The 14,770-nt window shown below is 46.4% G+C and overlaps 1 protein-coding gene across 5 annotated transcripts in view; it reads left to right on the forward strand.

The window, feature by feature from the left end:
- Positions 1-5,451: 5,451 nt before the first annotated feature.
- Positions 5,452-14,770, forward strand: part of LEF1 (lymphoid enhancer-binding factor 1) — a 115,963-nt gene continuing 106,644 nt past the window's right edge. For 3 of the 5 annotated variants that reach the window (XM_008576820.1, XM_008576811.1, XM_008576797.1), the window contains exons 1-3: positions 5,630-5,945; positions 8,368-8,434; positions 9,914-10,047. In XM_008576820.1, the coding sequence (XP_008575042.1) occupies positions 5,733-5,945; positions 8,368-8,434; positions 9,914-10,047 (414 nt within the window). In that variant the 5' untranslated portion in view covers positions 5,630-5,732. Of the gene's footprint in view, positions 5,946-6,797; positions 7,254-8,367; positions 8,435-9,913; positions 10,048-14,770 lie in introns of those variants that run through there. The other 2 variants (XM_008576805.1, XM_008576827.1) reach the window with 2 other exon arrangements.

Below are 14,770 nucleotides of genomic sequence, written 5' to 3' on the forward strand. Positions count from 1 at the left end.
GGGGGAGGGCGAAGGGGCGGGCCGCCGCGGCCGAACGACCCGCCGGCTTCCCGAGGCCGGCCCCCATGCCAAGTTAAGGCGCCTGAGAAAAGTTTCAGAAAGGAGGGAAAAGAATGTCAGGTCCGGCCCACTAAGCGAGCAGTCCTGCGGCCCACAAATGTATTCCAGCGCCCACCTCCGCTCCATCCCCATTCTGGGCATCTCCCGTGGAGACGTCACGCCGGCCCCTCTGTGTAGGAGCCCGCTTTCCCCTGGGGGGTTACCGGGGGCTCCCGTTGCGGAGCCGAGCCGCGAGGGCGCGTGACGAGGCTCTTCTGGCGCATTCCGCTCCTCTGCGCGCGCCCCGCGTCCCCTCATTCTTGACCGCGATCCTCCCGCCTTGACTCCTCTCCCTGGGGCAGCCTCGGGCCGTGAGCTCTCGCCACCCGGTTGGCAGAAGGACGGCGGGCAGAGCCCACCGAGAGTTGGGTGGCATGTGGCCCTACTTCGCGGACCGTGGGGAGGACCCGGTCCCCTAAACGGCCGCGCCTCGAGCTTCTACCCAGCGGGGCGCGAACGCGGGGCTTGGCCCGCACCCGCCGAGCAGGGCAGAAGCCACGGGAGGGCGCGAGGGGCGGGAGGACCCCGCTCGCTCGAGCCCCGCTGGGCTGCGCCAAGCGGCAGACGGCAGCGGGCGCCGGCCCCGCGGAAGCCCGACGTCCGCCGGAGGCCGGATCTGGGAACGACATTTTCACGGTCCCACGAGTTCTCTGTTACCCCGCAGGGTGGGGGGTTGGTTGGTTTGTGTTAGGAGGAGGCAAGAACATGCGGAAGAACCCCTGGGACACAAACTGCCATTTCCCTCGGCCCCACATCCCTCTTCTCTCCCTTTCCGCGAAGTCCGTTAAAATGACGATGCCCACAGCCTTAGACTCCTGGTGAAGCTGGGGTGGGAGATCGAGTCCCGCCTCTGGGGTCACGTTATTCGTTTTGTAGTCCTCCCTTGCTTTTCGAGCATCCTCTTCCATAGGCCCGCACCACCTCATTCCTTTGAGATCCCACCAAAGGTGTAGCTGGGAGAGTCAAGGCCACACAAACAGGAAGACCCGGAGCCTGGGCGGGGGGTTAGGACCGCGGTGGGGGCGGAGAGGAAGACCGTGCTTTTCTCTTGTCGCTGTAATTAAGGACGCAGTGGACTGCCGTCTGTAGTAGACTTGACTTGGCAACAGAATCGCCGGGGGGAGGGGTCTTCAGGTGTGGATGGGGGGTCATTATCCTCATTCCCCTGGCCCCCTCCCGCGGGGTCTGGGCTCCGCTTACCCTGTGGGGAGCGAGGCCCATCTCCGCTCCCCCCTCCTCTGTTCCGGCGCGAAGGGTGGGGAACGCCTAGCCCCCCAGGCGCAGCGCGGGCGACGGCGCCCGGTACAGAAGGAAGTGTTGATATAAAACCAGTTCGCTCCCAAACTAAACCCAAACCAACCATAGCCACCAGGAGGGGGAAAACCAACAGCAATCCAGCCAGCCCCTAGCAATTGTTTCACGGTCGGAATTAAATCACATCAAAACGCCCCCTGAAACCCACATCCTGAAGGAGTGAACCTACAACAGCCAACCTCCAGTCATTCGCTCGAGTTCACACGAACAACCTGCTCTACATCCGAGAGATGAGGCGGGCGGGCGGAGGGGCATCTGCCGCGTCGCACCCACCACATCCCGGACCTAGGATCCCAGTCGCCGCACCAGAAGAGGCGGTTGCTTATGTTAATAGCAGCCCCCACCCGAATTAGAAGAGACCTCCTGGCGACAGAAATGCCTTTGCTAGGAACTACACCCAACCTGTAGGGAGGGAGGAACGTCTTCCCGGGGTTACTTGACCCCTCCTGCTTCGTCTCCCTGCTTTTTCCCTGAAAAGAGACGACTTCACGTGAAAATGTCAACCTCTCTCCCAGACAAAGCTTTAAAAAAAATTGGGTTTATGGTTTTAGACAAATTTTTCGGCGCCCCTTTAAGGGCAGCCCATCAGAAGATTTGCAACAATACTAAGACAATCAGCACTACACACACCGCCCGGAGGACAAACAGCCACGCAAATGGAGCAAATCGCTGGATGATTTCGTTGGAAACAATGTTTCCAAGGGAGAGGGTTACAGCAAAATACCAAACGCAGCCACCTACCCTTGGCCCTTCTAGTGAACAGTTCCCACTAGTTTTTGTTCCAAAAATTCCCATCTTCTCCAATTCCTAATCTCCAGGACACTTGGAGCTGAGCTCCAAAAGACTCGGGTAGTCCAGATAATAAACATGGAGAAAGTGGGATTCGAATTAGTTGCAATACTTAAACGGAGGCGGGGGTGGGAATGTAGGAGTCGTCATCTAATCTTTCCTTGGCTTGGAGAAAATAACCTTTGGCCAGTTCTCTGTGCTCCCCTCACCCTCCTGGAAAGTTTGATGGAAAGGAACATCTACTCTGGCTGCTTTGGTGAAATTGCATTTTCCAGTTCTCTTCCTATGGGTCAAATTGGCACAGCTATAGGACTTTTGGCTTTGTTTTCCTGTTCTTTTAGAACAGGGGTTATAAATATCTGACACAGCTACATGTTCACATCTCTGGGACATTCACTCACTTTGGTGCCTAACTTCAAGGGAAGTTGCACAACACCACCATCCAAAAAACAAAAATTTCCAACCTTTTTATTATTGCCTTACAGACACACTGTAGCAGAATATTCTTTTTGTTTTAATTCTCTAAGGCATAGTATTGTCCCTAAAGTGTACTTAATGTTTTTCTTTGCCTGGATCTCCTCACCAGCCCCTTAATTTTACCACAATCTCTCAGATGGAATTTACATGTGACTACTGGCCATGTTCTATGGGACCAACTGAACCCTTTAAATGATATAATTTCTAAAATTGTTTCCTAGTTAATTCCCATCCTCAAGAAGTAGTAGTTGTCAGTAGGCGAAGTCTTAAGTGCTCATTTAGAGCACTGTTAAAGTCTTCACTTACACAATGTCCAGCACCCTGCAATTTCACCCTTAGGAAAAGAAGAGTGATCTTTGCCTGACCATTCTTATATAATAGAGCCAAAGTCTGATTCTGCAGTGTTTTCTTTATTTTCAATTTAAGGGAGATGGAGATACATTTCATCCCGCCCCCCGTTTTCTGTTCTGGAGTTTTACACATGGCTACTGTATTGGGTATAATAATTTTGCCTGGATTTTTAACTGACAGGGTTTGAGAACCAAGGAACAAAATGTAACAGGTTTTCAAGCTTCAGCTTCTCTTATATTGTATGTGACTTTCACAAAGCATCTCCTTAAAAGTCCTGTCCTTGTACAAAATGAATCTAAGAGACGGTGGAGACTGGGGAATTTTTGAGGATTTGCATCTTCAAGGGTCCCTTTCAGCAAGCAGACCAAGGTGCCAGGGACTGCCCTGTCCTCCCTCCCTCTCTGGCTTTGCTCTCCTGGGTCCTTTCGCCTTCTTTTCCTCCTCCTTGGGTTGTCTTTTCATTCTCTACTAGGTTCCCACGTCCTGCGGCGTGTATCTCCGAAAACACAGGCGAGATCTAGGGTAACTCTCTGCGTACATCCCGTGAAGACGTAATGAAAGATATATTATTTTAAAAGCGACAATTAAGATTCAGTCTCCAGTTCCTTCTTCCTCATCCTATTTTTCTCGGTAAGCCTGAAGATTTTATTTTCGCTAGTGTGTGCTCCCTTGTCCCTTGTATCCAAAGAGCGTGTGTGTGTGATATTTAGGAAAGCCACAACTCTTTTCCTTTTCCTTCTTGCTGCTGTTCTCTTTTATTGAACAATGTCTGTTATATTTTCTTCTTTTCCTTCCCAGTCCCCGATTCCCGCCTCATCCCCTCTGTCAGAGCATCTATCAATGTGGTGTTGATCTCAGCGGCGGCGGCTTTCTCTTTCATCTTCCTCCCCCTGCCTGAGCGAGGGAGGGAGAGTGGGAGGCGGAAAGGAGGTGGGGGAGAGACTGGCAGAGGAAGAGAAGTGGGTGGGGGTGGGGGGTGCGGGGCAAGAGAAGAGATACTTAGATGAAGAAGTTAAGCCATTCCGGCAGTGCTACTTGTCAGTTTCACGCGGGCAAAGCGTGCCTCTCGGTGGGTTACAAGCAGCGCCGGGTCCTTCCTTCTCTCGCTAAGTAGTTGCCTGATCCTTCCCTCCGGCGCGCGCGCGCGCACACACACACACACACACACACACACTCACTCACTCACCCCAAAACTAGGACTCGTCCTACAGGCTCTGGGAAAAGAAAAAGAAAAAAAAAAGCCCTCAATCACCACCTCCTTCTCGTCAACTCCCCCCCACCCCCGCCCCTCCAGCGGGCAGCCAAGGAGAGCTGGAGGCGGGGGAGGGGCGGGGGAGGAGAAGCGACGCAAGTGGGTAGCTTTTCAGCGCCGGCGAGGCGCGGGAGGAGGAGAAGCGGCGGGGAGGCGCAGCCGCTCACCTGCGGGGAAGGGCGCGGAGGAGGGACCCGGGCTGCGCGCTCTCGGGCCGAGGAGCCAGGACGCGCCCTGAGTCTCGCACGCGGCCAAGCTTCAGGCGTCCCCTCCCCTCGGCTGGGCGAACCCGAGGGGCGCAGCTCTTTGCTTTGACAGAGCGGGCCGGCAGAGGCGTGGAGAGCGGCGAGCGAGAGAGCCGGGCTGACAAACTCGAGCCGGGAACAAAGAGGGGTCGAGCTGCGTGTGTGTTGTCGGCTCGAGCTGTGGGCAGAAGCATTTGGGCCCGAGGCCTCTGCTGTGACTCCCAAGACCCCGTCGAGCCCTCCACGGCCGATTTTCAGCGCTCGCCGGCACAAACTTTATTCTTGGCAAACTTCTTCTTTCTTTTCCCTCCTTCTCCGCCCCCACCTTCCCCTCCTCCTCCAGCAGATTAAATGCGCCTGGAGAAGGAAAACCGAAGCGAAAGGGAAGGAAATAAACGGACTTAAACGGATATCTCCAGGCCGGTGGCTCTTTATTATTATTATTATTACTTTTATTTTTACTCTTAAGGAAGTAGACATTTCGTTATCTCCTGATTCTTCTTGCACCTTCTCCGCTGGGGCAAACGGAGCCTTTTTGCCCCCTCCCTTCTCTTTTTTCGGAAAACAAACTCCTACATCGGCATTCGGGAAAGCTACGGTGGTGGAGAGGTTTGCGCGGAGACGCGCCGCTGGACCCTGCTCTGCACTTCGGAGAGTCGTGCCCCCTCCAGAACCCGTGTCCTCCGCGCACAGACCCCGGCAACGCGGGGGGCGTGGGGTGGCCCCCTGAGCCGGGGCAGCCTAGCCTAGCGCGCGCCGGGAGGCGCAGACGTCTCCAGAGGCGCCAGCTGATTTAGCCCTTGCAGCCCGGTCGTAATAACTTCGTATAGCATACATGGGGTGGCCCCCTGAGCCGGGGCAGCCTAGCCTAGCGCGCGCCGGGAGGCGCAGACGTCTCCAGAGGCGCCAGCTGATTTAGCCCTTGCAGCCCGGTGCCCTTCGGCCTTGGGGGCGGGCACCGACGTCGGTCTCGGCGAAGCGAGAAAGCGCGGGCGGTCACTGGGGCTCGGGCGCCGCCGCAGCTGCTCCGGCTGCCGGCCGGCGGCTCAGCTCTCGCCCGACCCGCTTCCGCCCGCTCTCCTCCCTCACGCATCCTTCCAAGTCTCCTTTTCTCTCCCCCCACTCCCCTCGCTTTGATCCCCCTCTCTCCCTTGCTGTCGTCGCGGGTGCTTCCACAGCGGAGCGGAGATTACAAAGCCTTCGGGATGCCCCAACTCTCCGGGGGAGGTGGCGGCGGCGGCGGGGACCCGGAACTCTGCGCCACCGACGAGATGATCCCCTTCAAGGACGAGGGCGACCCCCAGAAGGAGAAGATCTTCGCCGAGATTAGTCACCCTGAAGAGGAAGGTGACTTAGCCGACATCAAGTCCTCCTTGGTTAATGAGTCTGAAATCATCCCGGCCAGCAACGGACACGAGGTGAGCGGGCTGCTGTCCCTAGCCGAGAGGCGTGGCGAGTCTCCGATGCACAGATAGGGAGGAGGGGAGCGAAGGCGCCGGGGAGCCCCAGATGACGGGTCCAGAGTAGGCACCTCGTTTGTTGGGGGGGGGGGTGACTGGGCCCCTGGTCAACATTCCCGCGGTGTGTGCGTGCGTGTGTGTGTGTAGGATGAGAGGTGGAGGGGTGGGCAGGGAGACTTATTCCAAGTGGATCAGTTCAGGGGTTTGGTGGCTAAACGGTTGGTTTGCGGGCAGGAAAAGCTACCCTTAACCCATAACGTTTCGCCTGGGACGTTTTTGTGGGGCTGAGGGGTGCGATGCTTTAAAGCGATGTTTGAACAACGCTACTGAAAAGTTCTTCCGCAGGACGGAAAACAGAGTGCACTCGCTATCTCTCGGTAGATGTTTCTGCAAAAGTGCGTTAAACCACCAAAGGCTTAGTTGGAGACGAGCAAAGCCAGAGGCGGGAGGAAGGGGAGGCGGACGTGGGCTGGGGGCAGACAGAGCCGTCCCCAACCGCCGCCGAATGGGGCCCGCGCCGAGCCAGCCGGCCGGGGTGCGCGCTCCGGGGCTGCGGGGGAGGCGCAGGGCTGTGTCCCTGAGGCCGCCCTAGCCCCAGCGCTGTGCCGGGAGCCGTGGGCGCGTCGCGCCACCCAGGGGTACAGCCTCGCTGTACTGCCCACGGCTCGTTTTCTCTAACCCCCATCACTTAAAGAAGAAGAAGGGGAAAAAAAGCGTCTTTACTTAGGGTTAGTTTGGTCCCGGGTCAGGCCTTCAATCTAAGTAGCAGAAAGACGAGTCTGAGCGGAGAAGCGGCGGAAGGCGGGCCGCAGTCCGGGAGGGTGGAAAGCGCTTTGTCAGATGTCCTGGTCCGCTGCGGGCGATGGTGCTGGTAACCTGAGTAGAGTAAATAGAGACACGTGGGTGCCGGCTAGGGAAAGCCGCGAGCCTGACCGCGCGGGAGGGCTATTTCAGGCCGCGCCGAGAACTTGGGGTGTGGGGAGCGGGGGCGGATGCACCCCGATATCCGACACTCCACTGGCCACCCATGCTCAACAACTGGGAAACCCTTTGGAGGAAATCCGGTAAAAAAAAAAAGTCCTGACACCCAAATGAGTTCAACGCTTTTTCCCTCCAAAGAAACTTGGAGGGCATACACTTTTTCCTTAAATGGCATCCTTTTGCCCCCAGAAAGAAAGCGTGTGGTTTGGGGGCGGGGACATTCTGGGCTTTAAACAACACGTTTGAGAACACCTCAGACTTACCTTCTCTATCCCAATGGCAGGGGTGAGTACGCATTTTGGGAGACTTGGGGCCGAGTCCTGAAGAGTACATCAGGGTTCTCTATCCGCTGAATCCGATTTCAGGGGAAGGTGGGGAACGCCATCCAACACCACATTAAAGATTTGTGACTATGTGTGCACTAGGGGAGGACACACGTCCTAGGAACCGAATAACATCCAAAACACTCAGCTTTTTGCCAGACACTCATATTTGTAAAGCAGACTCTTTTTCTTTCTACCCATTTTGCTTGTCCTTCCTTAGTCCATAAATAAATTTGCCGCCAGTTTCACATTAATATCTTTTCTGGTCTGTTCGAAACCGAGAACCTAGGTATTAGGACTGTTAATCTTTGCCACGGTGGTAAGTGGGCATGGGCACGGGCAGACCCAAGGAAGATAGTGAAGGGGTAATACCACTGATTTGCACGTGGTTGAGCCTGGGTGGATGGTGGTTACCAGAGCTGATATTAACTGGGCTACCTTTCAGATGTCTACAACCCGACTCAAATTTTTCTCTCTTTAACCGCAGAACAGTTCTACTTTTCTCTTACAAGCCTGCGCTCAGCCAGGGTAGGTTGTAAGCCCGAGTGGAGCTCTTGCCAGGACTGCACTCAGGGCAGTTACCTTAAGACCCCATTTGAGTGGTTGGCTTGTTTATGTTTAAAATGTCATTTTCAGTTGCAAAATGATATTTCAGCCCGCTTTTAATCAGATCTGATTGAAGTGAACAGTGTGGTTGAAGAGGCTTTCAAAACAAGCCCATTAACTCCAACTCCTATCACATTTGGCATCAAGGTAGCCTTGTTATGTTTCCGTAAACAGCAGTAAGAATAGCATGTGGCTCATTCTCAAATTTACTATGTTTTTTTTTTTGTTGTTGTTGTTGTTATTTATACTTTTTGGTCTGCGTGGATAATAATCACTCAAAAATACGAGTTGAAAAAGATTTCAAGTACTCAACCCCAGCCTAACCCTCTTAGATTAATAAAACAGATAGATTGAGTTACAACTAATCTTCTTCATTTGCATTACCAGTGAACACACACTTACATCATTATTATTATCATAATCTCTAAGGTAATTTTCTTTCTTTTGGGGGTGGGGATTCATGCTGTTAGGTGGCCAGACAAGCACAAACCTCCCAGGAGTCCTACCACGACAAGGCCAGAGAACATCCTGATGACGGTAAGAGGCTGATTCTACTTCCCCCAACTTTATCATACAACATGTACCATTTGCATATATAGGTATGTTTTGCTACTTTTATTTGAGTTCAAGGAACTGGGGCCAGATGTGATGACTGTACCCACTATTTACCAAAATGAGAAAGAAAACCCAGGAAATTTACTGCTGATCTCTAATGTATATTACATAACTTAAAAACTGCCTTTGAATGAGTTAGGGGCCTTTGGATTTCACTTGGCTTCTAGATTCTTTGTGAAAGAGGCCATGCGTATAATGAGTTTTTCTTTTTTCCTCATTTTACTTAAAGTTCTAATTAGCTTAGGTCTTTAGTACCTGCATTATGAAAGATGACAGTCTACATGGATTTTTTTTTCCAACAAGAATAGTTTTGAATAGATTTTTGTTTGCAAAATTGCTCTTTCTTGTTTCTTGTTACAGTGAATAGGCAAGCAGTGAATGAACAGACTAAACATGGCTCAGTAAAGCAGACTCTAGCTTCTAAAAATGTAAAACTTATTCTTGTAATTAAGAACTACGCATATCGAAGATGATATACTTTCTCCACATTTTTGATTCTTGCTAAAAGCTTTAAAAATTATATCTATACTTTTAGTTTAAGGAGAACGTCTTGTGACTAAAAGAATTAAGTAACCTGTAGGGTTTTCTTGCCAACCAGTCTACATTTCTGTTCTTTAATAACTTAACTGTTGGCCAGCCCAGAATGAAGTGTTTGGTGCATACAATATGTCAACCAGAAGAGGAAGGGAAGAGAACTATATACCAGGCTTCTTTCTCAGCTACAAAGTAGTTACACAGGTTAAAGAGAAGAAATGTATATACTGAAAACACAAATTTCTTTGGCAGAATCATGTAAGTGTAGCACATAAAATTAAGCCTTCCAGAGTTGATCCTTTATAAATTTGGGTAGTTGCCCATATACTAGATACAGCTCTCTCCCTCAGTAAAATCTAGAAATTTTCTAGAACTCTTGAAGCACCAGTAGAATTTTTGAGTTTGCCTAAAAGGTGAAGCATAACTTCGAACGTATGAATATGTTTGTATAGATAAGTGATCTAATATATTTATATTATAACTTTAGGTTTTGTATGTGTTCCTTCACATGTCTGTATTTCATAGTTCAGTTTGTTAGTATTAGAACAAATTAAGTTAGATGGATAACACTTATTTTTGTAAAAACATCAGTCAGTAGGGGAAGTAAATTGAACCACATGTTTTTAAAACATCTGGTTCTCTGCTAAGCCATAAGAGAATACATACTGTCAATCTAAAATAGAGCATAACAATCCAGTTACAGTATTTTGTAAACAAATCTTTTATGTAAGGTCTGACTTGTCTTAGAACTATTAGGTTTTCAAAAAAAAAAAGAGGAAAAAAAGAACTATTAGGTTTTCAGATGAAAAATACAATGATATAAAAGGGAAGTCAGTGCATCATTGATTATTCTTTGGATTCTCTCAGGAAAGCATCCAGATGGAGGCCTGTACAATAAGGGACCCTCCTACTCGAGTTATTCTGGGTACATAATGATGCCAAATATGAATAACGACCCATACATGTCAAATGGATCTCTTTCTCCACCCATCCCGAGAACAGTGAGTAACATGCTGATGTTGCAAATTATTTTTAGAAGTGTAAATTAGTTTGTATTTGGCAGAATGTTTATATTTGCAAACACATTGGAAATGCTTTCATTGCATATGAACAGTCATTGCTAAATAAGAGCTGGTATAAGGAATGTCCACCCATGCTACCTTTGATGTGTTGCACCTAGAATTTTAGCTTTTGGCTTATTGGTTAGGATTAATAAATAATACATCATAAATTATAACAAAATCAAATGAAGTTAAATCAGCAGATCCATGATTTTATGAATATTGTGCTTTCTACGCTAATGAATGGAGAAAACTGATATAATTTTTCAGTTTACTAAGTACTGTATAGCTTTTTTTTTTTTTTTAATTAAAAGATGACCGGTAAGGGGATCCCAACCCTTGACTTGGTGTTGTCAGCACCACGCCCTCCCGAGTGAGCCACAGGCCGGCCCTAAGTACTGTATAGCTTTTGATGCCCACAAGCTATCCGAAATCAGAATTGCTTCAACTCATTTAGAACTGAACATTCAGAATGTTACTTCAGCTTTTAAAACAGTGTCTCATCTTATTGTATTACCTAATATTTCTTTAAGAACATGTGTTGGGAGGATGGAGGAATGAGCTATTTTTACTTTATTGTCAATTGTTAAGGAATTATCACTTGAAGATAATCCTAATGAAAGTTGTTCTTTTTTTATCTATTGGTTCAGTTAACTTTTAAAGTTCTAAAAATGCAGTGGCATTGTAACTGCATTTTTCAAATGCATAACATTATGAAGAATTTCTTGATATTTCTCTTTCCTTGGGAAGTGGAAACCTCATTTGTATACTGAGAAAACATCTAAATGGTAACTTGTATAAGATGTGAACATGAAATGTGCTGGTGATAGAGTTCTCCCTTTGAATTATCCTTCCAGCAGCGGTGCTGGATTTTTATTAATCCATCAATATATTTACTGTCTCTCTAGCCCCACCCTCCACCACCCAACCCCCAATGAAAAATGCATATGTATGGGTCTCAGGGATTAGGGTTTCAGTCTCACTGGTCCGTCAGGGGGTCAAATCTAGGATAGTAGAATGGTCTTTGCCTTCTTTGTCTAGTACTACTACCAGCTGAAGAAAGTCGTTCACAAACATCTTGGAAAAGTGCTGTCATTAATGCCTCAGCGAACAGAATCTGGGAGCAAGAAGCTTCACCAAAGTAGCAGTGAGGAATGGCTTGTAATCAGCAGTTATCAACAAGAGTATTTGTGGTTATCTTGATTATCTGTAGCCCTCAATTGTTGAAATGATAGGTGTATGAAATATAATCACTTTGGGCACTGTGATTTAGCAGTTGTAATTATTTTTCCACAAACTTCAAAAGGATATTTGACCTCTCAGGTAGGGAAAATGATTTTTGTAATTTTTATATAGCAGCTAAAATGTAGATCTTGGGGATCTAAACTTGAAAATCTTGTGATGATTGCCATAGGAAATACCTATTTCATATTTTATTTTAAAAGGCTTTTCAAACATTTAATGATAGTGATGTCTATGTGGTACATATGAATCTTTTACCTAAAAAGTGAATGAATTAATAAAAGCAAATATGGTTTGATATTTAGAGACCACCCCAAATAAATGCTTCAGTGTTCTAAAACCTGTGGGAGACTTTGTATTTGTTGAGGTAATTATGCAAATATAATACAAGGGTAACTTCACATTTTTATGGAAAAAAATGAAAGGTAATGCAAATCTTTCTGTGAACTTTTTGAAGACCCCACCTATATCACATATTTCTTTTATAGTTGGGCTTTTTTATTTTTTGGCTGGGGGGTGCAGAGGAGAAGGAGAATGTTTTAGATAAGAAATAATTGAAGATTTCTGTTGAAAAGCTTTTTAGAACAACAAGTAATCTTTCCATATTAAATTATAGTCTTGGTAACAATAGAAAACAGCCACTAAAACAGTCTTACACTTTCAGCTGTGCATACAGTTAATGTATTTAGAAATTTGTCAGTATTTGTAGAATTTTTTTTAGAGAGATCAGTCACTTCTTTCAAAACAAGAATTTTTAAAAAGTCAATATAATAAAAATTTATTGGTATTTATAAACAGTCCCTAAGAATATTGAAAATTAAGCTTCTCTTCCTCTTTAAGCCAACATTCTGCTTTATATCTCCACAGACTTTTCTCCCAACATCCCGGTGTACTAATCATATTGAAATTTTGGTAGAATGGAAGGTATTTATTGTTAGTGTATGTAGTAAAATTTTGAGGTTAGGGAATCAAACAGTCACTCATTGTTTAGAAATGATTTGTGGCCAGGATAATGTTGGTGGGTATAGAGTGGAAGAAAGGGGCATAGTCAGTTACTTTATCCTTTTATCTGCTGCTTTGCTTTATTCTGCTATGTATTAGAACATGTTTATTGTAGGCATGTTTTCTTGAGATATTCTGCAGTTTGCACAATTCCAGAAGCTTTTCAGTTTTAACCACAAGGCTGTGTCAGATTTTTTTTTTTAAGGGTCCAACCGAAGTGATTTGGTTTTTAATACCTAACAGCTGTTTTTAATGTGTCTAAGATCAAAAACACTAACCGGAAGGCAGCCTTTCTTCCCCACCCCCAATCACACTTCTGCCTTCTTGCTCTTTAACTCTGTCCTTAGCAGTACTGAGTGTTTGTGTCACTGACATCCACAATAATAGATTTTCATCTAGGGTGTCAGGCGCGGAGTGACCATTTGTGTTTGGGTTTAGGATGGGAGCATCACCGGTGGCATTCTGTTACTTGAATTTGCATTACAAACAATTGCTTGTTTACTGCATCTGCTGCCCAGCATGATAAGAATGGAAAGCATCTGGGTTGGGAGAGGGCCCTGGCCACCCCTTCCCTACCTAGAATCTTCTGTTTAAATGTAACTGCAGGTAATTACAATAATACCAGCTATGGCCAACGGGCACATACAGAAATGTTTCTGCTGGAATCCCATTTTAACAATTCTATATGCTTTTGTGCTTTTTTAGACAGACACTGGCATACGTAGGCTTGCAGAGCTTTTACCTGTGAGCAAGTGCAGTATTCTCTATTCAGGAGAACCACCTTCACCAATCCAGCTTTTCTTCCTTCTGAAGGGAGATTTTAGTTGGCATATCACATTTTTCCAGAACTGGAATTCTTAGGAATGTGGGTGTCGGAACCAGAAATTTTATGAATGGGTCTCTGACAGAGTTTTAAATAAGAATTCTAAGTTCAGATAAATTGGGCCTGAGAAGAAAGCACCCATCATCATATATTTGGTGTCAGTGTGAGCTCTTAAGGCACAGCAAACCTTGGTTTGAGTTGGTCTTCTTCACAGAGAGTGAGAAGAAGATGCAGAAAGAAGCTTGTTAAATATTTCAGAGCAAGGACCCTGGAGAGTTTATTAAAAGTGTTCTCCCAAACCTTTCTTTCTCTGAAAACTTACTTATGAAAATCTCTGAAGGCCAATGGTAAAGTAACGAAAGAAAAAAATAGTTTTTTACATCCCTAGTTTGGTCCTGGCAATTGTGTGCTTGAACACTGTGTGAACAGAGAGCTTGGCTGGCTTTAACGTAGTGAAAGTTCCCATTGGTCTAATGCACAGTGGTCTCATCACTTTAGGTGTCAAACTTCCATTTGTCCCTCCTGCAACCCAAATGTTTAACACCTTAGAAGAGAAACATCTCATTTCTCTTCAGTTGCTTGGGGGGTGGGGGGGAAGCGACAGACAGTGCAGTGCAGGAAGCTGCAGCAAACGTTGCAGCTCAGTCACACCAAACCACAATAACACCTGGTCATTATAGTGCTGCAAACTTCCTTGTTTTTAGTTCTTTGTGATCTTTCTTAGAGTGAATTTTCAGGTGGGAAAGAAAATATTCGTATTCTCATTTCAGCTGATTTTCAAATTATTTATTTATTTATTTATAGTATAAATTGCTATGAAAATGTTCCAGAAGTTCTTTTAGAGTTATTTTGACTAACTCATTTGTACTGTATGACTTTTACCTTAAGGGAATCAACATTTTGACTTCTGATTAGAGAAATCTAAGACCTGCCATACAACATGTGGACCCATCAGGAGCTAATATTGCATTTACATGACTAATCCTTACTTAGATATGTTTTTTCAAATGATTCTAATAGTTTCTTGTTCATTCCTAAAGATATGAGAACAATCTAAGAGATATTCAGTAACTCCACTAAAATATGACTTTTGAGCTAACTGGCACAAAAATTTTACTTTTGAATTACTCCTCCTGCCTTCATGCAGGTCTTGGGTTTGCTGTCATCCCACCCCATTATTTTGACCCAGTCTTTCCTGTGGTCAAAAATTCTTGTGTGATTTAAAAGAACAGAGATAGGGACTCACAACTGGGTCCATTTGGACTGTAGCCTCAAATATCTTTCATAATATCAGCTGAGAAAATTTAGCAGCTGTTGAGGGTTTTTTTGTTTGTTTGTTTTTTTAACTAATCCTGTTAGTTCTTTAGGCAGAACCATTTTTGTTTTATGTGACTGAAATTTTTTTGAGCTATTGGATCACTCCATTACTCTATAATTCCTTTTGTTCCTCATTTATAAATTGTAGACATGACTGGAATTTCACACAACTGGTTTCCCTTTGATTTGAGGGAAAGACTTGGAATTGAAAGAGAAAATATGCCATCCCTGTCTACGGCCTGCAGAAAAGCAAATATGTTTTATTTGTAGGTGCTGCTG

Source organism: Galeopterus variegatus, unplaced genomic scaffold (assembly GCF_000696425.1).
Source record: "Galeopterus variegatus unplaced genomic scaffold, G_variegatus-3.0.2 Scaffold63, whole genome shotgun sequence".
Taxonomy (NCBI): domain Eukaryota; kingdom Metazoa; phylum Chordata; class Mammalia; order Dermoptera; family Cynocephalidae; genus Galeopterus; species Galeopterus variegatus.